The sequence below is a fragment of the Vidua macroura genome, chromosome 6 (genome assembly GCF_024509145.1).
Source record: "Vidua macroura isolate BioBank_ID:100142 chromosome 6, ASM2450914v1, whole genome shotgun sequence".
NCBI classification, from domain to species: Eukaryota; Metazoa; Chordata; class Aves; order Passeriformes; family Viduidae; genus Vidua; species Vidua macroura.
Window position 1 is genome coordinate 56,321,769 of NC_071576.1, and position 27,709 is coordinate 56,349,477.

General features: G+C 49.9%; 2 protein-coding genes across 5 annotated transcripts; one reads left to right on the plus strand and one right to left on the minus strand.

The window, feature by feature from the left end:
- Positions 1 to 462: 462 nt before the first annotated feature.
- Positions 463 to 23,862, minus strand: RMDN3 (regulator of microtubule dynamics 3). Of its 2 annotated transcripts, XM_053981173.1 has the most exons (13): positions 23,812 to 23,862; positions 22,943 to 23,153; positions 18,914 to 19,106; positions 17,977 to 18,123; positions 14,543 to 14,801; positions 13,771 to 13,873; positions 12,910 to 12,970; positions 6,114 to 6,189; positions 5,265 to 5,342; positions 3,951 to 4,049; positions 3,333 to 3,386; positions 2,295 to 2,375; positions 463 to 1,724 (listed from the first exon to the last, which is right to left on the minus strand). In XM_053981173.1, exons 2-13 carry the CDS (start codon positions 23,139 to 23,141, stop codon positions 1,680 to 1,682), a joined length of 1,395 nt encoding a protein of 464 aa, XP_053837148.1. In that variant the 5' UTR covers positions 23,142 to 23,153; positions 23,812 to 23,862; the 3' UTR covers positions 463 to 1,679. The 2 variants fall into 2 exon arrangements, with proteins under 2 accessions (XP_053837148.1, XP_053837149.1); XM_053981174.1 differs by lacking the exons at positions 22,943 to 23,153; positions 23,812 to 23,862 and adding an exon at positions 20,164 to 20,311.
- Positions 20,450 to 27,407, plus strand: GCHFR (GTP cyclohydrolase I feedback regulator). Of its 3 annotated transcripts, XM_053981177.1 has the most exons (4): positions 20,450 to 22,654; positions 23,510 to 23,668; positions 23,833 to 23,927; positions 27,165 to 27,407. In XM_053981177.1, exons 1-4 carry the CDS (start codon positions 22,619 to 22,621, stop codon positions 27,286 to 27,288), a joined length of 414 nt encoding a protein of 137 aa, XP_053837152.1. In that variant the 5' UTR covers positions 20,450 to 22,618; the 3' UTR covers positions 27,289 to 27,407. The 3 variants fall into 3 exon arrangements, with proteins under 3 accessions (XP_053837152.1, XP_053837154.1, XP_053837153.1); XM_053981179.1 differs by lacking the exon at positions 23,510 to 23,668 and having other exon boundaries at positions 20,453 to 22,654; XM_053981178.1 differs by lacking the exon at positions 20,450 to 22,654 and having other exon boundaries at positions 23,146 to 23,668.
- Positions 27,408 to 27,709: the final 302 nt, after the last annotated feature.

A 27,709-nucleotide genomic window follows, 5' to 3' on the forward strand; every position in this document is an offset into this window, starting at 1 on the left:
CCCTGCACTGCCGCATCCCGGCAGGAAATCTCCAGGGGGGACAGAAACTCCCTGGGTGCACAAAGTGCAGCATCTGTGCCCCTGATCCTGCTGAAACTCAGCGTGTGGGGCCAACCCCCCAAGGTAAACACTGCCCTGCCTGCATCAGCCTCAGCCACTGCCCCAGTTCTCAGCTCCCACTGCTCTGGGGCTGCCCCACATTCCTGACCAGGAGCCAAAGGCCACACCTGCACTGGCCTGAGCACAGGCCCATCAGTCCAGACAGTTCCTCCATGGCTCCAAATCCTCCCAAACCTCCCCAGCTGTGCTTTGGCCAGTGCCTGCCCCCAGGCTGTCACCCACCCCTGCAGCACCCACATCTGCAATCCAGGAAGTTTTAATGCTGGAGTCTGCTGTGCTTTTCCCCTTCAGTGTTATTTTCAGAAAGTAACAAACCCACCACAATGCAAGGGGAAAAGAAGGTGATTTAAGGAATGTTTTACTCACACACTCCTCACTTTACCCCTCACAACCACCCCAGCATGAAACAGACATTCAGGAATTAGTGTTCAGTAGCTGCCTTTGGAATTTTAAGGGATATCAACAAAGCCTTGATAAATATGTGGGGAATTCCACAGCACATTTTCCTTCCCCATGTGTGTCAGCATCCAGCACAGTTCCCTGTTCCTGTTTGGTCCCCAGGAGCTGCAAGAGGAATGTCAGCCGTCAGCTTCACCTCCTCGGCGTCGCCTCGTTAGTCCAGGAGATAATTAATTCGAAGAGAATTAATCTGGTCAGTGGCAGAAGTTCATCACAGCGAAACAGCATCTTTGCCACAGGATATTCCCACCCCTGTGGCCTGTTCTCTGATCAAGAACTACTTCCCAAACTCAGTCATTCCACCTAAACCACGGCAGCACGGTTTGGAAGGACAGAAGTTTTCAGCCTCATGTGAAGGAAGACAGAAACATCACTGGGAGAAAATCCTGAAGTTTAAAATCCTATTCCTCACTTCTTTGACTAATGAACCTCTTAACATCCAGTCTGGATTGTGCAGAGAAGTTCCTTGGTCCCACTTGGAAACTGATCTCCCCAAAACGTCGACAAAAGCCATTAAACAGTTATTACAACTGATTCCCTTAATTACTATGGAAAAGACAATACAAATAAATTGGAAAAAAATTTGGCTCAAGTTTTCCTCAGGAATGAATTGGGAGCTCACCAGCCAGGATTTCTGACAGGCAAAGAGTGTGATATAAAATATATATGTGCATATATATATATGTGCATATATATATATAAATATATATATTTATACACACATACATAAAAATATATATATAATACATATTTATATCACAAAGTATCTCACGTATCTCTGACACATATATATATATAAAAACACAAATGTTTTTATATCACAAACTCTACCTATAAACCTCCGCATTTCCCCTTTTTTTCCAGGAATGTCACATTTTTAGGGATCTTAAAATCAAACACACGCAGTGCTCTGCAAAGGAAAATAAATCACTATTTTATCCCATTAATTCCAAGATGTCCTCCTGGATGTGCTGCTGGGTGTTTTCCTGTAAGCTCTTGTGGCTTATCCATGAAGTGTACTTGTAATTGTCAGGATCATGAAATCCATTTGGAATTTTACTGTCTCTGCAGTGGGATGAGTTTTTCCAAAATTATTTCTCTCAGACTGAGCGCATCTCCTCAAGTTCCCTCTCGCTTTCTGCATCCTGGAAATGCAAGAAGGAAATTCATAAATGTACAGCTTGATTAAAAGAAATAAAAAACACCACTTTCCTTCTTTTTCTCCAACCCCAAACCAGCTTTTGAGCATATCATGGAGTCCTGGAATGGTCTGGGTTGAAAAGGATCTTAAAGCCCATCCAGTTCCTGGGCAGGGACACCTTCCACTAGCTCAGGTTGCTCCAAGCCTTGGACACTTCCAGGGATGGGGTAGCCTCAGCACCCTCACAGGGAAGAATTTCCTCCTAATACCTGATCCAAGCATAACCTCTTTCAGTTTGAAGCCATTCCCCCTCTTCCTGTCATTCCAGACCCTTGTAAATTCTCTCCCTCTTTCCTGTCACTGGAAGGCCACAATTAGGGCACCACAAACTTCCTTTATTTCAGGCTGAACAATCCCAATTCTCTCAGCCTTTCCTCATGGCAGAGGTGCTCCATCTCTCCAACCAACTTGTCCCTCCTCTGGATTTGCTCTCTGTGGATGCAGTGATCCAGCTGGGATCTCACAGGAGTGGAGCAGAGGTGCAGAATCCATTTCTGCTCCTGCTGAGTGTTACCTCTTTGGTGTACCCTGGCAGCTCCGCGGCGAGGTCCATCCACAGCACCGCCGCCGAGGCGTTCCCGAGGTCCCTGTAGCACTGGGGAGGGAAAATGGCCATGGGAGAGGAGTTAAATGGGAGAAAACAGGCAGCAAATGGAACTGGGCAACTGCTAAGAAGAGCTGTTTCTGTCTCTTCACCCTTTGCACTGGCATGTCCTGCAGTATCCCTCAGCCACAAGATGTCAGAAGCACCACCAGATCTTGGAATACTAAATTATATTTGACTCTTTCATTTTGGGGAAGGAGATTGGGTTTTGCTTGGACATTTTAAGGTGTTCCTGTGGTTTTCACCCTTTTCAAAGCCCTACTTTGATTTTCAGTTGCTGTTTCCCCTCTTCCTCACACCATTTCCTCCACAAAACTTCTCTCCTCAGAGTACATCGTTCTCCAGCCTGCTGAAAATGCAAAAAATATTATCTACAGGAGTGTCAGGTCCCAAAATAGGTATGAAATATTCTCCATGTGACCAGCAGCTGAGGCACAGTGATCCCTCCGGGAACAGGAAGATTTTGGGTGCCCAGAGAGTCTCGGAGGTATTTTGGAGACCACAAAATACACCCAGGAAAAGGAAGTGGGTGCTAAAAAACCCTCAGCAAGAAGGCTCAAGACTCCTATGCTGGAGAAAGAGAAATCCTTTATCCTTTACTTCTCCCCATGATTCTCTGGCTTTATCACCACAGAAGTCGTGGTAGGGTAGGATTAAACTTCCAGCCCATGGCTGCCAAGTCACCATTCCTGCTTTACACAGAATTTCATCTGTTAAAAACCAGGGATGCTCCACTGGGTGACTCAAAGGCAAAGACCCTGAATTTTAAAACTTCTGCACGAGGTGATTTGGCCTAAGAAGATGTAAAGGATAAAAGAAACTATTATCATTCTAAAAAATTTTGCTCCTGCATGGAGTATTTTTTACCTGGTCAGCACTTTACAGCCAAAGATCATTTTTAATACAAATATTTCTTACCCCCTGAACAAACAAGAAGTGAGTGGTTACCTTGGCAATGTAAACTCTTCCTGCTTTGGAAAACCCTGGGCTCAGCTCCTCGACCTACAGGAACAGAGGGAGGATGTGACAGGGAAGAGCAGACATAAGGATATGCAAGGTCACAGTTAATTCTTACATCAGGCTCACTGCAGCTTTTAAAGGAAAATAAATAGATGGCAGGCAGGAGAATCCTAATAAATACATAAAGCACTATGCCCCTGAAACCTTCAAGCAGTTGTCTGGAAAAGTTTGAAATGGAAAAGTCAGCCAGGCTTTAGGTAAAATATTCTGAGGAAGGAGCTGCCAGCTCCCAGACCCTGGAAGCACAGCCCAGATGTATCCAGTACTGAGCAAGGAATTGCTGTGCAGCCTTAGAAAGGAAAACCAACTCCTGCTAAACCAATTCCCAACACTTTGGGCTGCAATTCTGACATCTTCAACAACCCATTCTTTTGTCTGGCTATTCTGGAATGGACACTTCTCAAATTTCCCTCTCAGCAGCTTTCCTTCCACGCAGGTCCCAGGCCATGGGGAAGCACCAGGAGGGATCCAAGCAGCCCAGTGCCATCCCTGTGAGCTGGGCAGGTCAGTGATGGCCCTTCCTGGCACATTCCCACATTTCCTTACCCGCAGGAAGTTCTGGAGTGCGTCCTGCACCGTGGCTGTCGGGGGGGCCTCGAACAGCGCCGACACCGTCCTCTTCTCCAGCCAGCCCAGGTGGGCAACCTGCACAGACAAAAGGGCAACCTGGCCCATCCATCCGACACCAGCACAGGAACAAGGGCCTGCCCAGCCCCTGGGAGCTGCTCCCGCAGCAGGGAGGAAGCCAAACCCCTCGGCAGTGTTGGAATATTCCCATGGAGTATCCAAGTCTAGCCACAGAATTTAACCAGATTTGCTTTCCCTTGTCCCAGGTCAGTTTTTGCAGTTCCATACATCTGGGATTTGGATGGCCCCAAATCCCAACCTGCCATGCTGCAGCCACACCAGTCCCCACTTGTACTCTTCCCTTCTCCCAGCCTAAACCTTCCAAAAGATCCTGCTCCCCCCCACCCTGTGATTCCTTGGGAGAGGCAGGCTGAAGCCTTCCCACCAGATAATCATGGATCATTTAGGTTGGAAAAACCTTCCCAGCCCATGGAGGCCAAACTGTGACAATCCCCACCTTGTCACCCAGCCCAGAGCACTGAGTGCCACCTCCAGGCATTCCCTGAACACCTCCAGGGACAGGGACTCCACCACCTCCCTCTGACAATACCCTGTTTAATCCTGTATAATTCTAACAATGCTGACTAGATGAAGCACTACCATACTTCTCCATCTGTGGTTTTATTCCACTGCTTCAGCAGCTCCTGGCTGAGCATGAAGGAAGGCTCTTTTACCACAAAGGAAAAGAGCCAGAAGCTCCCAGTAGTTCAGCTCAGGGCTGCTCTGTAATTCCCACTGTCAATTATCCCAGCTACAATCTCTGCACCACGGCTCCATTCCCAACAAAGTGCTTTCCAATGGCACAAATGGAACAGCAACAGTCACTGCAGACTTTTATTCCTTTTTTAGGCTTTAAATCTGATTGAGAGCTTGGCATCTGACTCCAAGCTTTTCCCTGTCAGGAAGTATTAAGCAGTTGGCACGTGCTGCCAGTGCCTCCAATTCTGTGTGTGGCAGGGGCAGGGGGACACATGCAACACATCACACACCAACACTGTGAGCAGAAGCTCCTCACGTGGCCTTGACCACATCCCTGTGTGCGCAGAGGATGGAAGCAAGGTTGTTTTTACCAAGCAAAGCACTGGGAGCAGGAAAGGAGTTTGCAGCTTGGGATTTTCCTAACCCACCCTTTGCCATTTCCCTTCCCATGCCACCAGCAGTGACTAAAAACCCAAGGTTGGAGCTCTGAACCCTTCAGAGGCCTCCCCAGGGGGTGATGATAAATTCTGTTACCTGGTAACACCACCTGCCCAGCAGATAGTAGAGCTGTGGGTCCTGTGGCTTCAGGGCAATGGCTTTATCAATGTGTTCCTGTGGGAAAGCATCACCAGCACGTGTCACTTCTTTGTCAAAAGCAAATAAAATATCCACCAGAGCAGGTGGAGAAAGAGGAAAGGAAGGAATCCACAATTTAAGTGTCACAAACAGTAAAATTAGACTGGATTCAGTGAGCAAGGAAAAGCAGTATTTCTCCAGCCTCAGGGACAGGAATTTCTGCACACATACACACACAGAAGCTGCCCTGCATTTTATTCCTGCTCCAGAGCTTTGCCATAACCTCACTAATCATGCCAAAGGCTGATGGGGAAACAATAACCTGTGGCCTGTTCCATGTACATCCTTTTCCTCTGGAACATCCACAAGGCATCATAACAATAGTAATAATAGGAGGGATAAAAAAAAAAAAGGGAATGTGAGGCAAATGAAATCCTCTTTGAGCAGTAACTGCTTCCTGGGAGAGTGTGGGTCGTTCACAGGCACATACTGCAGACAAGCTGGTGCTGCATGTTGTCACTACATAATAATTCCATGTTTCAAGCTCTAAGTCTCATCCTTTACCTAAATTCATTTGCAAGATTTCTCTTCTTTTCTGCAATTACAGCGTGTAAAACTGCACTCAGCCCAGTCACTCCCAAAAGGCATGGCTGGAATCAGCCTCCTCACCCCAAACCACCCACTCGTGGCACCTCTGAAATCTACTCCTTCCCTAAGAAGAACTGGAGCCAATTTTCACCATTTCCTGCTGCAGAAATGAGTGTTGTTTGATACTGAGACAAAGCCCAGCACCTCCTGGCCACTCACCTTGAAAACATATCCAGCCTGGATGCGCTTGGGAATGCTCTCCTGCTCCGACACCTGCCCACAAAGGATGGCAAACCTGCATGGGGAGACAGCTGCATGAGCCAGCTGGGATTGAATCCACATTGAGTCCACATTTACCTCTGTCCATGGCTGCAGAAGGAAGATCTACAAGTGCTCAAAGCCAGGCTGGACAGTGTTTGGAGCAGCCTGGGGTAGTGGAAAGTGTCCCTGCCCATGGCAGGGGTTGAATGGGATGAGCTTTAAGGTTCCTTCCAACCCAAACCATCCTAGGATTCTGTGAAGTGCATTAAAGCTTCACCCCTTAGTGGGGAAAACAAGGAACACAGCACATCCTTCACAGGAAGAGACAGAAGCAGCAAAAATGTAGCACCCAGGAAGGAATGAGCTCGAAGGACGAGGCAGCCAGAGGGGCTGGGCATGACACAAACTCACTGCACTGATGGCTAAAAACCAGGAGCAGCACACTTCCACACCTGGAATTGCTTCTCTGAGCAGGGAAAGCTGTGCCAGAACCCAGAGCAGTGCAGAGTGAAGTTACTGCAGCAAGAGGCAGACTAAGAGCAGCTCTAATCTAAACTACGGGGCGCAGCGACCTCCTTACGCAGCAGCCCAGCTGCAGCACACAGGGCTCTACTTCCAGGGAAATACTTGGAAAACCTACCTACATCCTGCAGCTGGGAAACAGAATGACACATGTTCAGTGTTGAAAGTGCAAAGACATTTAGTTTTGTCCAGTAAGAGACTGTGAGTTGTGAGCCTGAGAAGCGAGGCCCCAGCAAAAGCAGTTCTTGCACGAGCCGTGAAATTCAAGATTAATTCCCTGTGGATTTGCACCTTCCCACCTCACCTCCCTGCATCACAGTGGTTCAAAACCTCCCTCCCTGCATCACTTCCCAAGAAACAACAACAGCTCAGAAAGCTCTCAAGTGGGACAAAACATGCAGATGGAAGTTTGGCCTCTCCTATCCTGCTTTGGTGAAGAGCTCTGGGAGTGGAGGACATTGCCATCCCTTCTCTGAGTTTGGCTCAAAAAACATCAAGTGGAACAGACAGACAAATAAATAACATGGCTCATTTTTGCAAAAAATAAAGCTGGAAAGCAGAAAGATGCAAATAAAAATCCCCTTTCCTACACCCACAACCCAGTGCTGCCACAGATACCGACATCGATATCCCAAAGCATCCTTCAGGATGATTAACCACAGAAGATGTGCAGAAATCTGTCAGGAGACCTTTAAATCTCCAATTACACTTTCCTCAGAGTCACAAAATCCCACAAATCCCCTCACACCTCACTGCTCCATTTCCAGCGTGTAAGTTACAGCACAAAATCACGATTCCTGAACAATTTAGCATTTTGCCATAAATCTCTTCCTTTAATTTGTTAACATGCTTGTGGAAAAGCTCTTAGATCAGCTCTAAAATTCTTATTTTTCATGGTAATGGCAAGGATTACCAGATCAGTGGGTTATGGGACAAAAATCTTTTCCTGCCAGCTGGAAAAAAATCTTTTCCTGCTGCTGGGGCTCTACTACCCCATTCTGTTGTGTGCAGATGATGGAGTAAGTGTTTTTAGGATCTTCTCCAGTTTGTTTCCCAACAAACACCAGCCTGGACTAAACATCCCTAACCACAACATGACAGGGGTTGAGAAATACAAGCCAATAAAAAGCTTATTTTCTAAGATCATGAGATAAAATATTCCTAGACAATAAATCACACAATAGTCTCATGTCAAATAGAAATTCCAGGGTTTTTTTAACAGCCTGGTAAAACGTTGATGAAAAAGCCATAAAAGCAGCAGTAAATTAAATTTCAGTCCTATTTTGGTGCCATGAAATAAACTAAAAAATATATATGGGAAGAGACATCTGATCTGATTTTCACTGTATTCCCAGGAAAGATGATTCTTCTCAACCCAACTTTGCTGATCCCAGGCTCAGGGCCACTGGACTGTTGGGGATTTTCCCACCCACAGCTCTGCACTTCTGGGATTTTAGGCTCTGCTTTCTGCTGTTCTCCCCTCTGCTTGCTCAGCTTGGCAGGATGGAGTGGTTTATTCCAGCTCATTCCATGGGATGCCTCGGGATGAGCATCACCAGAGGCACTGTGGAGGTGCACGAGGGCTGAGCAACAGAACCAGGAGAGATTAAAAGTAATGATGATGGGGATTTTCATCCCCTGTAACCAGTGGGTGCCCTATGCATTACTGCTCAGATCCATCCAGAGATTTCCTTAGGATATCCCTTGATTAATTAGTAGCCAGACTCCTCATTAAGCTGCTGACACACCAGCTCCCCCTGGAATCTCAGCTCAGGATTTCCCCATTTATTAGAAAATAAACTCTGTGGAACCCCCAGCTGAGAGAGCCTGATCTTCCAGCTTAAATCCCCAGGATTTGAGCTCAGGACTGTGAAGGACTTTTTGGGTTCTGCACTTTGACTTCCCTGGAAGCAGGACTCTGCCACAGAATACAGAGCCTCCTGCACCTCCCCTCCACAGTCAGGGGGCTCTGCTAGCCCAAACACAGCTCTTAGCTCTTTTAACCACCTCAAAGACAACTTTCCCAATATTTTGTGAGCATTCCCAGTTTTTCACCTTCCTGTGCACTGGGTAGATGTATGTGACTCCCTGCACTTCAGTAAGGGGACAGGGAATTAGCAGGCAGTTATTTAGACTGCAACAACCAAAAATTAAAGTAAGAATTTATTTGGGAATTAGTGCTTTGAGAGAGACGGCAGAACTCCCAGTGACTCAACCTGAAATTAATGACCAGCTGATCCTGAAGAGGTTGGGAAAAAAAGCTTTGGCTCTTCCAAGGGGAGACAAGATGGAAGGAAAAAGTGGGGAAGGCTGATGTTCCCCCTTCCTTACAGCCCACAAACATCCATATGGGAGAGCTCCTGTATTCTGGATGTTCACATTTCTGAATTCACCTTCCAGGGCTGGCAAGTCAGGGAGATGCATTCAGACTGCTCTAATTCCATGTTATTTTCCCTCCACTACATTCTGAACTATTTCCTAACACCTATTCCCAGAGTTGCTCCTGCCCCATATCACACTGACAGCAAATTCTCTGTTTAATCTGCCTGCAGAACAGAAAATGCTCAGCTCATAAATCCAGAATCTGGCTCAGAACTGGCCAGATCTGGGCAGTGATGCAGCAAGAGTGAAATGCTGAAGCACTGCCAGGTGTTAAATTAAAGCCATCTCCAGGCATATCCGGAATGCTGTGACTTTTCAAAAATCCAGGATCTGCCCACGGACAGCCAGATGTACCCACGGAACTGAAAAGGGCTGATGATCAAGATGTTCCACCAAACTGCCAGACTCATGGAAGAAAGGGCACATTTTGGAGACTCATCCAAGCCAATCCCACTTCTCCATAACACACAGGATAACTCCAAGGGGGCTGGAGTTTATGATTCCTCCCACAGTGAGGGCTTTCAGTAGACAGTGCTTCATTTCCAGGGCAAAATGTCCAACTCAAACTGCAGCTCCTGACACAGCACCTGCACTATTTTCCTCAGGTTTCTCTGAAATCCCTCTGGTTGCATATCCAGTATTACTTTTAGCAAGAGGAATGGAAGCCAAGGCAATTCCAGAGTTTGCTCTCCTTTCCTGATCCCTAAAGCCACTGCCTTGTGCTTGCAGTTGTGCTGAAAACTCCCATAGGGAATAGGCTGGGAATTCTAGAAAGCCACAGTTGTTTCTCAATTCATTTCTGAAAGGTCTGTGCAGCCACTGATGCTCCATCCATCCATCCATCCATCCATCCATCCATCCATCCACCCACAGACTTGGGAACTTGCTCTGTCCTACTCAAGAGCTGAAATCAGCTCATGGAGAAATCAGTTTACATGGACAAAAGCTCTACCTGCTCAGAGATCTCTGACAATCAAAGCAGAGAAAGACTCTGGTGTCTAAACGAGGTAAGAACCAGGTAATTGTAACTCAGGAGCAGAGAGGCTCTAAGATCATTCCCTCCAAATCCCTCACTTCCCATACACAGATCAGCTCTTAAGGCACTAAATGCATTTAATGCCTAACACAAATCCCACATTTCCCAAGGGAACCTCCCAAGGGCAGCAGGGGCAGAGATCAGCACAAGGCTGGCTTGTCTGTGCAGCCCTGACCAAATTCCTGCTCCATTCTGCCTGGAGACGGCTCCCTTGGCACCGGCCGGCTTCCAACAGCAACAGCTGCAAGGAGAGCTTTGTCCCACCCTCCATGGCCAGAGCAGAGCCATGAAAGCCTCTCCTGTGTGCTTGGGCAGATCCCAAAGCCAGGCCAGACACAGCCCCACACGCTTACTGCTCTCCCTGGCACAAAGTGAGAAACCACTTTTCCTCCTGCTGCCAAGTCCTTCCAACCCCAAAAGGAGCTGTAGCCAGCACTGATTCCCCAGCAGAAATCCTTCCCTTCCCCAGTTATTTTCTTTCTTTGTTTCTTTAAAATGTCAGTGATGACTGAACAACAACGAGGCACTGAGGGGAGAAATTTTTCCTTGCAATGATAACTGTAGGCAAAGTACCTCTTGTCTTCCTTGGCACCTCAAAAACTGGAAATGATATGGGCAGCAGGAGGAAATAACAAGCACAAAAGACAATGAATAAGCACCAAAAACCAGCACAATTTCATCTGAAGGAATCCACAAACTTTCAAGAGGCAACTGATAAAACAGAAAATGAACATAACATGATGCACACACAGAGAAAAAATGCAGCCCAGGAGACCTGCACCACATCAGCTTCACACAGCCTGTGTGGAGAGGCAGCAAAATAACTGGGAATATTTCTATTAAAGTGGCCATTCCAGATGCAGTGGGAGAAAGATGATGGTGACTGCTGTGTGTAGAAGAAAGAATGCAAAGGAACACCACACCAGCACAAAGCCATGCCACTCCCACAGCTTGTATCCTGCACTGAATCCCTCCACTTTTGTCTGAAAAACTACAAGAAAGAGGGAGAAGAATATTGCAAAGACAACATGGGTGGTGAGACATAATAAATTACTCCCCTGTGACAGAAGATAATAAAGGATTCTTCAGCAAGGAAATTAGTCACTAGAGAGAAATATGACAGAATAAAACTGTAATTTAAATAAATGTGAGCAATGTTCTCTGATCGCTTCCCCCAGCATTTGGGGCATCAAATCCACCCCAAAAAAAAAGCTTTAAAACTTCTGCTGCTTTTTATCCCCAGGGTAAATTCAATTAGCATAAAGAAAGACTGCAATTAAGCCAGCTTGTGACCACTTCAGAGCTGGGAAGGGAATAATTTCCTGTACTATTCGTGGCAGAAAATAGTAATTTGTGTGCTGATAAAGGGAGTAACATATTCATCCCCAAGAAATCCCACACCTCCCACATGCTGCTCTGCTGTTTCCTTCCTCCAGCTGCCCTGGAGAATTGGAAACAAGATGTGCAGGAAGGAGCCTTATCCCTGTTAAGGAAAGGGTCTGAGGGGCCGAGAATTGTCCCAAACTTGGAATTCCAAGGCAAAACTGTCAATATTTGGACACTGGAGTAGAACCTGGCTTTGCAAAATACAAATGTTAAGATTCACCCTGGCAACTAAACCCCATTCACTCAAAGAAGTTAAGCCAGCAGACAAGAGCCCAGCACCATGATCTGCTGGAGATTTTCCTGCTCTCAAATTCCTCCTTCCAATCAAAGCTTTAATTGAGAGCAGTAATTCATTACCAACAGATGAAACACAGTTTAAAATTGTAAAGGCATTATTCAGATGCCAGTAGTTCAAAACAATCCTTCAAGCAAATTTACTCGTTACAAGAGCACAGATCTTGTTTGGCAAAGACACTCAGCAACCTCTTTTCCCAATAATTTTCATTAAAGAAGAAAAAAAAATCCCTTTTATTCTAATTTAAGTGCTGTCAATCCTTCAGTGCAACTGCTGACAAACACCATTCACAGAGGAATTCACTGGAGTAACAGAAAAGCGCATCCCTTATCTCTAAATATCTGTGCCACTTCACAAACTCTCTTTTGGAGTGATTTTTATAAAGGAGATTGAAAAATTCCACACACAAGCTGGAAGCACAGCCTGCTCATCCAGGCTGCTGAAGGGAGCCTTCCCCCTCTCCTGCCTCCTCCCTGAAACCCTGTGCAGAAATGTTGGTCACAACTGCTTGGCTGAACTGCAGATCATCTCTTCTTTTAGCATGGAACAAATACATAAAATATCTCTGTTTAAATAAAAAAGAGCCATGTGCTGCTGTGTCCCTTCATTTCCAAGCCAAGGGCCCTGCAGGGTGATGAGAGCAGAGCCAGCAGTGCCAGAAAACACTTCCAGGGGACTGTAAAAGCCTGTCTGGTGAGAGTGATGGATCTCCTTCCTCCAGAATTAAGTGGAAAACAGGGAATTTGGCAGAGCACCAAGCCCACACTCCCAGGCCTGGCTGATGGAGTCAAACACATCCCCTCTTGCCTGAAAAGCAGCTCCACTTGGGAGCTTTTCCTCCAGAACTCTTCAGAGAGAAATTCATAATTAAGTTGCTGTAAGATACCCCAAATTTATTCCTACCATCACAGCCAAACCTACTGTCTGTCAAGTTATTCCTTACACCAACTAAGCAAAGCTGCTAAAAATGGCTTTTTATGGAAAAACACCACCAGTGTGGCACAGTGCAAGTAACAGCAAATAAGTTTGTGGGGGGGTTGTATTTATTATTTTTTTAACTGCAGCTCAGCTCACAAAAACCTCCAGGTCCTTTTCCTACGCTTCTTAAAAGCAAGAAGTAATAAGTCACTTACCACTGGTGGCACTCAGCACTTTGATCCCATTTCTGCAAGGCAAGTTCCAGCTCTTCCTTCCCTGGAACAAAAAAGTAGTCAGAGGTAAGAAATTCAGTTGCTTTCTCTCCCAGTTTCTTTCTCCGAGGCTGTCAGAGCAACAGAACAGCATAAAAGTCATACATTTGTCAATTTGATAATGCAATTGGCTTGGAAACATCCCATACATAATTTTATCCTCTGGCAGGTTCAAAAAGCTGAAAACTAAGCACCTATTGATGGCTAAAAGGACAATATAAAACATAGAATTAAATGTTTAAATGGCTCCACTGATTCCCAGAAAAGAGTAATTATATTAGCTACAGTATTAACTAACTCTATTTAGTTATGTGCATAATAAACAAGACAGAAATTATTTAGATTAGTATATTTTGTTGCACATCTTAACTGTAATAAAGATGATTTTTGTTCTATTTTGTCTCACCTAAAATCTTGCAGACACCTTTGAGGTGGTAAAGAACAATGAGGGAATGAAGTTAAAGGGAATTTAAAAATAGGTATTGTTTTTCTATCTGCACATGCTGGCAACAGAGAAAATCCAGGGTGATACAGCAAAGCTTGTTTATTTCATATTTATGATTGATTTTAGTATCACAAAGAAATGGATGACAGGCTTGAGAAACAACTTTCCCAGCTCTAAGTAGGTCTCTATTTAGACTCTTTCAGAAAGCTCAATTTTCAAACACAAAAAATTCATTTAAATCCTTGCTTCCCACTCCCCTAAAAACCAGATTCTAGGGAAAACCAGTGTCTCTGCTGGCAGGTGGAGGGGCTGTGCAGCTGAGTGCCAGCCCTCCTTTGGGGCAGCAGGGGATTCCTTACCCCCTGTGGCATAGGACCTCCTCTCGTCCTCGTCCTCCGTCAGCTCCCACATGTCGCAGTGCGCCCGCGCCAGGCGCCACAGGAACTCGCGCTGCCCCGCGTACTGCAGGGAACACAAACATCCCAAACACCCCACATCAGGTCAGCAACAAAACACAGCAGGGCACTCACAGCTGAAGTCACACAGGGATTTTTCTAAGCTTTAAAATGCCCCAATTCCAAAGGAAGCAAAGTGGAACCACAGCGAGGGCAAGTTTAGAAGTCAGTGCTGCAGAAGAGTTCCCTGCAGGGGCACCTCCAGTGCTGTGCCCAGCTCTGGGCTCCTGAAGTCAGAAGGGCAGTGAGGGAGGGGATGGAGCACATCCAGGGAAGGCAACGGAGCTGGGGGGACTCAGCCTGGAGAAAAGGATGCTCAGGAGGGACCTTTTCCCTCTCCACAACTCCCTGACAGGGGGGGGCAGCCAGGGGGAACCAGGCTCTGCTCCCAGGGAACAAGGGATAGGACAAGAGGAAATGGCCTCAAGCTGTGCCAGGGCAGGTTTAGGTTGGACACCAGGAGGAATTTCTTCCTGGAAAAAGTGATCAGGCAATGGAAGAGGCTGCCCAGGGAGGTGGTGGAGTCCTCATCTCTGGAGGTGTCCAAGGAATGACTGGACATGGCACCCAAGTGCTCTGGGGATCAGTTCCAGGTTGGATCCTGAGTGAAGAAATCCCTCCTGACATCCAAGCTGACCCTCCCCTGGTGCTGGAAAATACAACAAGGCACCTATACCGCCAGCTTGTTGTTGAGGAGCAGCTGGAAGCCCTCTCTCCTGTCCTGCTCATCGCCGCTGTGCAGGCGGTCAGCCTGCTCCAGGAGCTGCCCCAGCCCCTCCTCCAGCGAGGAATCCAGGAGCAGAGGGCTTTCATCCTCGGGGACCAGGTCCAGGGAGCCCCTGCGCACGGTCCTCACTGTGTCACAGCTCACTTCGTCCTCGCTCTCCCGCTCCGACTCGCGGTCGTAGTCGGACTCGGCGTTGGCCGTGGTGTAACTTTGGGGGAAAAAAACATCACCAAAGCAGTTTGAGGAGAGGAGAGGAAGAGTATCTTGACTCATCCCAGAGAAAACTGCACAACCCAAGTGTCTCACACAACCTCATTTCTCCTATCACCCTCAGAAAGTTGAAGGATGAAGGTGGCAACAAAGTTAAGTGCCAAATCAGTTTTGAGCAACCTGGTCTATGGAAGGTGTCCCTGCCCAGGACAGGGGGTGGCACTGGATGAGCTTTAAGGTCCCTTCCCTCCCAAACCATTCCAGGATTCTAACTGTCCCCACCTCCCCTGCACACTCTGTCAAGCTCCTCCTAACCTCAGTGATCCTGTAAAGCTCAGATCAAAGCTCCTGAAAATTGAGAAAATTAAGCTCCCCCAGCACCCAAGCTGGGAATTTAAAATTTGAAATTTAAACCAGGGTTACACAGTGGTACCACAGCAGCAGGGAGTCTACTTACAGAGCTGATTCCTTTCCAAACAAGACTATCTGTGCCCCTCACTTTCACCTGCAAGCTCTTAACTACAGAACAGGCACAAATCAGCCAGTCATTTCAAAATGTTCACTTGAACACAGGGGCTTTGTTGATTTAAGTCAGTACCTGCCCAAGAGAACTTCAGCAGTTCTGCTGGATCTGAGTTCCCTGCACTCTGGGGGCACTGGGTACTTCCAGCTGTGCCTCCCTCTGTCCTGGATGCTTCCTCCTCCCAGGGACAGCCTGTGGCCCTGCCTTTGTCTGGGGACACAGATATGTGACCACAGCCCCTATCTGAAGGAGGCAGTGACAGGGCTTTGCCCACACACAGATAACAAGACACGTTTAGCTATCAAAGCTTCCTGAGAACCATCCCTCATTCTCAGGAATTCCCCTCTCTGCTCCCTCACTGCAGCCTCCAGCCCTCACCCAAATTTTCAAAACCCCACCACGTTGTCCTGAAACATTTTAAGGCAAGAAATAAAGCACCAGCCTCACACTGCAAAGGCAGGAAAGCAAGGATGCCATGCTGGAGATGACACTGAATTAACAGATAACCAAGACAAGGGTAGGTGACACCGGCACGCTCTGCCTCAGATTAAAACCCTCAGTTATTTACATTTCTTAATATTAATGGCATTATTAACTCTCTAGACCACCTCATTTCCAGTAATTAAACACAAACTCCTTGAATTCCCTGATTTCCCCATCCTAACCCCCAACATTTTACTGGCAGCTGCCAAGATTTCAGCCCTTCAGCTCAAAAATCAACCGTGTTTTCTGCCAGACAGCCCCTATGAGATTCTGCCAGCTCAAAAACACAAGGAAACCCAAAGTTTTCAGGGAGATTAAGGGATTTAGGTGTTATCAGCCTGTTTTCCTGAGATTACAATGATGGAAAGCTCTGGGATACTTTAATATGGTGACCCTGAAGGAAAACAGAGCCCACGGGAAGAGGAGGTGAAGAAACACAAAACCCAAAGCCACACAGGGAAATTAAGCAGCACAATCCCCCTGGAAACTCTTGAGAGATTTTTGGGAATTGTGTCTGAAATTGGAGAAGCTGCTCATGCCCACATGGTTCACAAAATAAAGCTGATATGGGGAGTTTTTGATCTGAATTTCACTGAAAGACTTCAGCTGTCAGCAAGGAACCCCAGCTGAAATCCATCTGTTGGCAACAGGCTCATTCCTCCTCCCAGTGCCTGCTTCAAAGCTTCAGTGGTTTTTTCCAAAATTTACATTTCCTACCCTGAAAATGTTACTTGTCAAGCACATTTACATCCCTAGCAGACGACACTGCACACTACAGGCAGCTGGTCCTGGCCTGACTGATATTTTTACACCTCTCTGTATAGGACCAGAGTGAGGCATTACCTGAGATTCCAGTTTTAAATCAGGTGAGAGCTGCTAATCCACCAATCCCCACAGTGGTCATTACAGCTAATTACAGATGTTAATTAAAAGGTAAGGACTCCACCAACCACCACTGGATTCCCAATAAATTAATGAGGTTTTACAGTAAAATACACCCCTGTCCCCAGAGAAGGTGTCTTTTCTGCAACCCTGAATTCTTGGCCTCTGTCACAATTTTCTGTGATCTGAACTCAGTTTTCTGACAGCCAGGGCTGGGATGTGTGGCCAAAACCCCTTTTTCCAGCAGTTCTACACAAACCCTTGTCCCCCTGGTGCATCTGCTCAGTGTATCTGCTGTTATCCAAACACCCATGTCCTGCCTTCAGAACCAACTCCACAGCTCTAAAATTGGTTCTGCAGCCTCCTTACCTATTACACCACCATGAATCACTCCCTTCCTAATTTCCCTCTCATCCCAACACCCACTTGAGCTGAATGAAGCTCTACAACCCCAATGAGATCACCCTCACCAGCTCTAGTTATCAGAGACAAACAGGAGCTTAGGGCAGTCCCAGATCCCTGTCCTTTGTCCTGGCAGGACAAATCCCTGCTGAAATGGCAGCTGGCACCAGCCCCCGGGTCATTTGGCTGCCCAAATTCCCCCTGAAAATGCTCCCACTGCTCTGAAATCCCTCTTTAAATGATATTTCATCCCAACTGCTCTGGGAAAATGTATATAGCTGTACCAGCTGTTTTGGGACACACTTCCATACCCCAAAGGCTACAGAAGTGGTCAGATTCAGGCACAAAGGAGCAGCATTTCCTCAATCAGAATATCAGCAGCCACAGGTGCAGGAGAACTTGCTACCTGTCTAACAGGAATAAACCTGCAGCTATATTGGCATTTTTAATGATGTTCTTACACCACACAGAACTTTTCTGTCATGTGCAGGGCCAGGAGTTGGACTTGGATGATCCTCCTGGGTCCCTTCCACCTCAGCATATTTGCTGATTCGATGATCTGATCATTTTAATGTAACATATATTGCCTGGAAATTTGATTTCCAAACTCTCTCACTCCATTGCCAGGCTGGACTTGTACTTCCCTTCCTTCTGCAAGGTTCCTTAATCAAATTATTTCTTTAAAACCCCTCTTTTTTTTTTTTTTAATTTCTCTAAAAGTCAGGATCATTTCAGATCTCTCAGTCTGGCCCTGGCAGTAACACACTTACTGGAACAAAAGCAAATTAAAACAGGCTGCAGGGGAAGAAAATTCCCTTCTTTATGTTCCAAACATGATGTGGCACCAAATCCCCTAAAACATCTGTCCCAGTGCTCTGCTTACCCCCCTTCACTCTCTCCATCATCTGTGTTGGGATTCCCTGAGCTGGCTGTGAAATAAATAGAGCTGGAGCATGTGGAGTCACTTCTGTCCCTGGAGAAGGGGAACTTCCTCCTGCGAGTGACACGCTGGGTTTCCTCCAGGTGGGTCCTGGAGGGAAAGAAAAAGGAAGAGAAATAAATATTTGGTAGTGAAATATCTGCTATTCCCCTTCTCCTCTCCAGCAGACTCCACCCAATTCCCTTTCTAGGCAAAGAATTCAAGAGGTGTTTGTACAAACTCAAATGGAGCTAATTTTGTATTCTGTAAAATATGTATTATATATATATAATTATACAATATATAATGTGTTATATATACAATTATAGTTATATAATATATATCACAATCTATAATGTATTATTATATTATGTATTATGTGTTAATGTATTATGAGTGTATTATATAATGCATATTGTATAATATGTGACATATAATTATATCTTTTTATATATAGTTATAATGATATAAAATATATTATATAATATAATGTAACTAATATAATATATCTGCAGGTAAAGCAAATCCTCCTCCATGGAGAACCCATACGGGATCCACAGATGTGCTGTTCATCCAGCCTCTGCATCAGGAACTGGAGCGACAGAGCGGGTCAGAGTGGAAGAGGGGAAATTTAGGTTGGATACAGAGAACGGATCTTTCCCTGTGAGGCTGGTGCAGCACTGGAATGGATTTCCCAGGGAAGCTGCGGCTGCCCCATCCCTTGGGAGCATTCCAGGACAGGCTGGACAGGGCTTGGAGCAACTTGGGCGGGTGGAAGGTGTCCCTGCCCATGGGCGGGCGGGCTCTGAGGTCCCTCCCAGCCCAGGAGAATCCCGGGATCCCGCGGCTGTTTTCCCGTGCAGGCAGGGACTGCTGCAGGCCCGGGAGAGAGGGGCAGCACCTGACTTCCCCCACGATCTCCACCGCCAGGTCCTGCAGGCTGTTCCGCAGCTCCTCCACCTCCTTCCTCAGCTCCGCCACGTTCCTCACCACGAAGTCCAGGCGCTCCAGCAGCTCGTCCTGCCTCGGCAGGGGGCTGGGCACGGCTCCATCGCCCGTGCCCGCCGGGAGCAGCGCCCCGGGCACGGCCTGCCCTGCATGCCCTGCAGCGGAGCACAAGGAGGCCCTCAGAACTCCCCCCCAGATTGCAGGGGGAGGGAGATGTGGCCACGGCTCTGTTGGCAGGGGACACGAGGCCCGGTGTTGACAGGGACACCGAGGGGATCAGAGGGGTGCACGGAAAGGCTGGGAGAGCTGGGATTGTTCAGCCTGGAAAAGCGAAGGATCTGCAGTGACCCAACTGCCCCCTGAAGGAGCCTGAAGGAAAAATGGAAAAGAGACTCTTCACAAGGGCCTGGAGTGACAGGACAAAGGGGAATAACGCCAAACTGAAAAAGGGGAGATTTAGATGGGATATTGGAAGGAATCTTTCCCTCTAAGGGTGTTCAGGCCCAGGCCCAGGGTGCCCAGGGAAGCTGTGGCTGCCCCATCCCTGGCAGTGTCCAAGGTCAGGCTGGCTGGGGCTTGGAGCAGCCTGGGATAGTGGAAGGTGTCCCTGCTCATGGCAGGGGGTGGCACTGGATGAGCTTTAAGGTCCCTTCCCACCCAAACCATTCCAGGATCCCATTATTCTACGATCACTGTGAAAAACACGGTTTCATTTTCTGTTCCCGAAGTTTTGCACAGACGTGGGTGAAACCCAGCAAGTTCAGGGTTCCGAATCGGCACTTTCTAAAAGCTCAACACCCCAAACCTCACCTCCCCCTATCCCGGCCCCATTCCCCCCCTATTCCAACCCCGCACCCCCAATCCATCCCATTCCCCGCATTCCATCCCAATTCTCTCCTACTCCAGCTCCGTTCTTCCTTTTCCAACCCCATTTCCCGCACTACAACCCCACTGTCCCCGTTTCAACCCCATTCTTCCTACTCTAATCGCGTTTCCCCCCACTCTTCCCATTCGAACCCCATTCGTCTCTGTTCCAACCCCATTCCATTTCCTCCATTCCAGCTCCGTCCCTCCCTATCCCATTTTCCCCATTCCAGCCCCATTCCCTCTATTCCAGAGCCAGCTCCAGCCACATTCCTCTCCATTCCAGCCCCATTCCCCGCATCCCGACCCGGCTTCCCCGCCGCCCGATCCCGCTCGTACCGCGGCGCGGCCGCCCCGCCGCCTCCCTGGAGCGGCGGCGCATGACCCAGAGCACGCCGAAGCAGAGGCCGGCGCCCGCCGCCAGCCCCAGCGCCATCCCCAGCCGGGGCCCGGCCCGGCCCGGCCCCGCCACCGCCATGGCCGCTCCGGGCGCGCGGCACCGCCTGCGGCGCTGAGCGATGACGTCACGAAGAGGCGACAACGGGGCGGGAAGGGAGCGGTGTATGCCCGCGTGACGTCATCGCCGCGCGGGGCGGCGGGGCCACGCCCACAGCGGGGCGCGCGCCTGCGGTGACGCCCGGACGGGGACGGGGACCCGCACCGGGGGTGTCACCAACGGGCCCCCCCAGGCCCTGAGGAAAAACCCCCCCAAGGCCGCCGGCTGTCACCTGCTGCCACCTCGGCAGCTGTCCCGCTGTGGTGACAACACCTCGGCCCGGCTGGGCAGGGGACAGGCCGGGTGTGGAGGGGACAGGCCGGGTGTGGAGGGGACAGGCCGGGTGTCCCCGGACAGCCCGACGCTCTGTGGGCGCTCCCACACGCGGGAGGAAACCCCGCTGGGTTTGGTGTTCGGCTCCCAGCAGTGAGGGACAAACATGCCCCAAAAAATGGGGGATTTGGGGTGGCCAAGGGAGCTGAGCGGGACGGGTTATTGTAGTGAGGGAGCTGGGCACGGGGCTGGCTGTGGGAGCGGTTTTGGGGATGAGATAATGGATTTTAGGTGGAATAGGTCAAGGAGACAAGAGTGGCCAAACAATCATCCCAAGCATTTGGGGTTGGGATTCTCCCTTCTGCAGGAAATGTGGTGGGCGGTTCCATTCCTGGTGGGATCCCCCGGGAAGAACTTCTTTACCCTGGAATCATTGAAACTAGAAATACCTTTTTCTGGAAGAGCCAAAGGATTCCTTATAGAAAGGTGCCAGTCAGGAGAGGGAAACCAAGCCCTTTGTGTGCTCCCCGCTCCTGGGGGTTTGGGTGACAGCAGGATTTGGGCAGAGCCAAAGAACCTTCTGCTTCCCTTTATGTGAATTATGGGGAGCAATTCTGAGCCAGCCCAGTGCAAGGAGAGCTGGGAGCAGCCAGCTCGGAGCCAGAGGGTGATTAGCTGCTTTGGGATGATGGATGAGATCTGTCTGCCTCCCAGATTGCGGTATCTCCTCAAGAAATTCAATATTAAAATGTTATGTATAGCTCTGCTCTCATTTCCCTCTTTTTTCCTTCCTATCTTTTTTCCCCAGGAAAGAGTCAGACCCAGAGCTGGGCAGGCTGCCAGAACCCTGGCTAGTTTTCCTTTAATTTCTGGAAAGGTCTGGGTTTCATATCCATATAATTCCCTGCCTAACCGCAGACCACACGTGCCCAGCAGAGATCCAAAGGGGTAATGGATTATGGGAATTCTGTCAAAATCCAACCCAGCTGGGTGAAATGTGCCCTTGCTTCATTGGGCAACAGGTTTGCATTGGGACAGGAGAGCAATGAGCAAACATTCCAGCTGTTCCAGGACTTGGGGAGGAGGCTCTGCTGAGGATAGGAAAGATCAGAACAAGCTGATGTTTAACCCGTGGGGGGAGGTATCCCACAGGGAGCTCCTAATGGACATACTGGGATTTGTGGGATGTGCTTTAGCAAGAGGAGACCATCAGCCTCTGGGGTTTCTTGTATCTCACCAAACACAACCAACGGGTCAATGACAATGTCAATAACAACAACAATAATTATAACAACAACAACAATTAATAATTAATAACACATCAATAATAATGGATGTGCAGCACCTCTGCCTGCCCCAGTCTTAGGAAATGGAACTTCTCCAATTATGAAGGGATTTAAATCCCCCGTGTTCTCAGATAATAACTCAACAGCCAGTAGAAAAACAGATTTTTCCCAAAAAAATGTTGGCAATGCTAAACATTCTGCTACAGGGGAATGTTTGGTCAGACTGCAGGGTGGGAGTGGGAATGCTCTGCAGGGCCCACCTGCCTGGCTCCTGCTCCGCCATCTCCCAGACCTCACCTCCCTGCTGTTATTTCCTGCTCCTTTATCTCCCTGCTATTAATTTCCGCTTTCTTCGTCTCCTTTATCCATTATCTCCCTGTTCATCATCTCCTTGTTCATTGCCTCCCTGCTCATCATCTCCCTGTCCTACATCTCCCTGTCCTCCACGTCCCTGCATCTCATCTCCTGGTCCATCCTCTCCCTGCTCATCACCTTCTGTCTGTCCCCTCCTGCTCCATCACCTTCCAGCCCTTCATCTCCTGCCCATCCCTTGTTGGGACGGCAGCACCGAGATCCCGAGGGATCCGCCGGAGCCCCCCGGGTGCCTCCCGCTCCCCAGCCCCCCCGAGCCCCTCGGGAGCCTTTTCCCCCCCGCTGCCCGGGGGCGGTGGTGGCGGGGCGGGACCGGGGGCGGCCCCGGGCACGGTCCCCCAGGAGCGGCGGCGGGAGCCGGCGGGAGATGCCGTACCTGCTCATTAGCACCCAAATCCGCCTGGTGAGTCCCGGCGGGACCCCTGAGGGTGGGGAATTTCGGGGGGCGGGCAGGGACCGACCGGGGCGAGCCGTGAGACCCGCTCAGCCCGCGGTGCCACCGTCACCGGTGCGATCCCGGCATGGGCTGGCCCTGCTGCTGCTGGGGGGTCGGGGGGTGATGCAGACTTGGGGGACCCCAGCACGGCCAGGCTGTGCTCCAGCGGCCTGGGACAGCCCCCCGTGAGAGCCCCCGGTGCCTCCACCCCGGCTCTGCTGCCCCCAAAGCCTCCTGTCCCAAACAGCGACTCACTTGGGAAACTTGCGGCAGGATCCCACGAACGCCAAAGGGACGGCCCCTCTTGTCCTCGCAGCTGGTTTTCCCTCGTCCCCAGACAGCCATTCCAGGGTGGAAAAGGCGGCCAAGGGAGTGGGCATGGCTGGGGCAGACGGGAGCTGGGCAGTGGTTGGGATCTCTGCCTGGGATCAGTGTCCAGGAGCACTGGTGGCATTGCTGGCTGTCCCTATCAGATAAAGCCACAAAGTAAACGTTACTCCCCGGCACTGGCAGCACCCACATCCTGCAGGACTCTAGGAACTCACAGCTGTGTGTTTATCTGAGGTTTCCCTTTTCCCGAAATCCAGAAGCCTGGATCTGCTGGTGTGGTTTGGGGCAGGAAGTAGGGACAGTGAAAACAGCAAATGAGCAGAGGGAGGGAGTTGTGATGGACACTGCTGCTACTGCCACTGGAGATGTCCCAAAAGAAGCGGCAGTGGATTGGGAATGGGGATGTGTGGGGATGCTGCAGCACCAAAGCAGCTGCTGGCAGTGGCATTTGGGATCATACAAGTTGATTGAGTGATTATGGATGAGGTACAGGAAGGGACACATGGATTATGGCACTGGAAGGAACAGCCTGGAGCAGCAGGGCTCAGTCTGCCCTTCAGAGGCTTTGGAAGCTCTACTCTTTACCAAAGGGGCAAAGCAAACATTTCCAGCATGAAACTTGGCATCGAGCTGAGGCTGGAACCTTCCCAGGTGAGCAGCTGCACCTTCCTGGCAGTGGCCAGGACTGAGGGCCCCTCCACCCAGGGTGGGCTGATGGCAATTCCCTTCCTTAAGGGCTCTCATTGGAGCTGTGCTGGGAACAGGGGGTGGCCGTGTCACCGCGTGTCACTCACCACTCTGTGCCTGTCCCACAGGAGGCTGGGCCCACCATGGTGGGCGACGAGCACTCGGATCCCCACCTGATGAGTATCCTGGGGGCCACAAAGAGGACCACACTGGGGAACAATTTGTAAGTCCTCCTCTCATTATTTTCCCAAGGAATGCAGAACATTTTCACTCCTGGAATTCCCCACAGCTCCTTCCAGCTGTACAGTTAATCCCAGGACTCCCATGTATCCTGTTAATGAGGAAATGCTGCCTGATACTTCACTTGGTTCTTTATTTTCCCTTGCTCTGACCCTGTTTTAGCACCTGAACCCCTCTTTCCCTCTCTCGGTGCCATCCCTGCCTTGCTCTGCCTGTGCCTTTCTTGGTGCTGAGACACCAGAATGCTCACCCAGTTCTGTCCATCCCATCCCTCCGAGCTGCAGCCTGTCTGTCCATTCCATCCTACTCTCCAGTGCAGCTCGAGGCTTCACCTGAGCCAGCCCTTCCCAACACCTCCCAAATCTTTTCCAAGGGCAGCTGAGCCCTGGGGTTGGAGCTGCTTCCCATTGTGCCAACCCTGACTCCAACTCCTCCACTGGCAAGTTCCCAAGCGGCGGATATTTGTCACCTCTTTGACCATGCAGAGTTTGACCCCAGCCTTTGGCCAAGTGCCACTCAGAGATGTGACCAGCATCTTCCTCATGGTTTGGCCCATTTTTTTCTTTTTTTTCCTCAATATCCCACTTCCTGGTTTTCCCTGGGAGGGGGGGGGGGACCCAAACCTCCCAAATCTTCCATCCATGGAGCTGGGGAGCTGGGAAAACCCTCCAACTCAGCACCAGACTGGCCAACACCAAGGGCTGGATCCTCGGCTGCTGCAGCATTAAAAATCTGAGTGCGGTGGGAAGTGTCAATAGTAAGGAGATAAAATGTAAGTATAGAGGGCCTCCCCATCCCAGCTGCATTCCTGGGGGGTTTGCCGGGCTGATCCCTCTCCATGCTGCTATTCCCAAGCCCGTGGGTGGGGCAGAGATTGGCAGCAGCGCCAGAGTCGTGCTGCCACCCGCCGTGCGGAGCCCGGAGTTACGCAACGGGATGGGAGACAGAGAGAAACACAACAGGCTCCAAGAAGGAGCTGGATCCTGAGAGATTTGGTCAAGGATCCCTGTGATTCAGGTGGAAAGGACAGGCAAAGACAGATAAAAGCCTCTGTGGTGCCTGCCCCAGCAGCTGGGGGAGGCGCAGCACTGTAAGGAACAGAAGCACCACATTCTGCTTGTTTTGGGGAAAGGATACGAGCTTCCTATGGGATCTCCCTGGTGGATTCACCACCTCTCTCCTCTCCCCGTGTCCCGGAGCGTTTTGAGCTCCTCTTGCCCCACCTGCTCCCAGCCCATGTCACAGCTGGGAGCTCCGCTGTGTCCCTGCGGCACATCCCTGAGGCACAGCACGTCCTCCCTGTGTGCCTGAGCAGTGGGGGAAGTCCCCTGGCTGCAATGTGGCTGCTGGCACCCCCCGGAGCACAGCCACGTGCCAGCGGGGGCGAGCTTGGCCGCCTCCTCCAGAATCCCAACCAGGGCTGGGAGCTCCGGGACCTGCACCGTGGCCGAGCAGGATTTTCCATCTCCAATTCCTTCATGAGCAGAGCCTGGTTATGGATGCTGCAAACCCCCTTCCTGTAGCACCTTGGGCCCCAGAACTTTAGCCACGACTTTGTAGGGAGCCTGAAGGAAAAGCCCAAGCAGCAGAGACCTGCTGGAAACTGGGATGTAGAGGTGAAGCTGAAATCCCTGTAATGAGGGAGCACACAGATTCTGTTCCTCAGCTCTGCACAGACACACGGCCCCTCATTAAGTCCCACAAGGTGTGGGGAGCAGGGATATAGTCCCTGCCCTCTCACTTGGGGTCAGAGCCCTTGGGGCAGCCAGGTGGGGCAAGGGGTGGGGTGGGGTTTACCTGGAAGAAAAGGCTTTGCAGGTATCCCAGCCCCTCCATCCCGACTGGATGCACACAGAGACAGCAGCAGATCTGATACCCACAGTGTGCAATCTTCATTTCCCTCAACACACAGCTGGGATAAAGCCCTGGGAACTCTTGCCTCCTGCTTTTAGCTCAGATACTCTGCTTTTTAGGTTTCTACAAATCCCTGCCTCTGCAACTTCCTCTGAATAGTGGGAATAATATTTACCAGCTCCCACTGCGAATCTGAAGTGTATGTAGCAACCCTCCTGGAGAAAGAACAGACTTCAAAGACACTTATAATAATGCACATTATCTTTACACCACATCTATAATTACAGCCAAGTACAGTCTTGAGAAACTGGAAAATCTTTCACATCTCAGGTTATTTCGTGCTTTAAAGCACTCCCAGCTCCAGCATGGGTCTGAAATCCAAGCAGGAGAAGCTTTGGAAAGGCTTTTGGATTTCTTTATCATTATTAGTAGGAAAAGCAGGAGAAGCTTTGTTCAGGTGCCCAAACAGGATCCCCAGTGATCCTGCAGCCTATCATTATCTGCTTATCCGGCACTGCAAGTCAGCTACAGCTGAGCTGCTCTGGGCCTTGTCCCGCAAGTCATGTCAAAGGAGAGGCTGGCACATCCAAAGGTCCCACTGGCCAGCTCAGCTCAGTTGTCCCCAGCCAATTCAGCCCAGTCTGTGCCTGGTCCCTTCACTGGGGAGCAGTGTCACAGCCCTGGAGCTTCTGGGATTGAGGGGTAGGAATGTGGGACAGCTTCTGCTCCATGCATAGAGCCAGCACAAACCAACAGGGAATCAGTGCTGGACAAGGATCCCAGTACCACTCCCAGGCACTGCTGGAACAGAAGAGCCTGGGCTCCACCTTGCCTGGCACATCCATGCAGGATGGATGACTACTGGCTTTCCAAAGGTTTCCCACCTGCCTGAAAGCATCACTTTGTTCCAATCCCCAAATTCGAACAGTCTCTCAAACCCACCCACCTCACAGACATATTCTGACATGGGTAGAACACTGGGATTTCATTCCTTAGAAGCACCTGACTCATTCCTCTCCTCCTCCATGAATTCCCAGATATGCTAAAAACGTGCTCACAGTGTTTACCTGTGAACCCTCTGCTGCAGTGTCAGCCCAGTTACCAGGCAGCATGTGGCTCTGGACAGCAGCCCCTGAGCCACATTCCCATTCAACCTGATCCTTCCCTCCTGGACAGGATTCCTGTGGTTTGGCACCTCGGGCTGTGCCTTCCCCCAGGGTTAACCAAGGCCCTGTGTCACAGACGCCTGTGCCACGTGTGGCCGCTGGTCTTAGAGGGATTAGGAGCGAGGCAGGCTCACTTCCACCAGGAAATTCCCATCTTCTCCTCCCCCAGCTCACCTCATTCCCATCTTTCCTGGGTGCAGCTGTGAGTACTACGTGAACGACGCTCCGTGCGTGGTCCTGGACAAGCTGGAGAGCCTCGGCTACCGCGTGGTCAGCATGACCGGCGTGGGCCAGACCCTGGTCTGGTGCCTCCACAGGGAATAGCCAGGGAGAATCCTTCATTCCACCTGGACAACATCCTGCTGGAGATCATCTTATAGGACTGGCAGCAAATTTTCCCCCCTTAATTCCTTCCTGTCCCAGACTCCAGGCACTCAGGCAGGGGGAGGAATGGCACAGAGATAGAGCTGGACCCAGTGGAATTTTGCCATCCCTGTTGCGTTTCCCAAGAGCAGGGGGAGGAAGGTATGCCCAGAATCAGGCAGAGGGAACAGATGGCTCCAGCTCTGCCTTCAGCAAGATGGCAGTCTGGCAAATTCCAGCTTTTTACATTTTAATCATGTATTCAGCATGCCCTGGAGGAAGCTCAGTAACAGCCCTGTTTGCCTCCTCCTCAGGCTGCCCAAGAGCTCTCCATGCCTTCTCCTGGGCCAGGGGGTTAGGGAGGGACAGCAAGCATCCCATC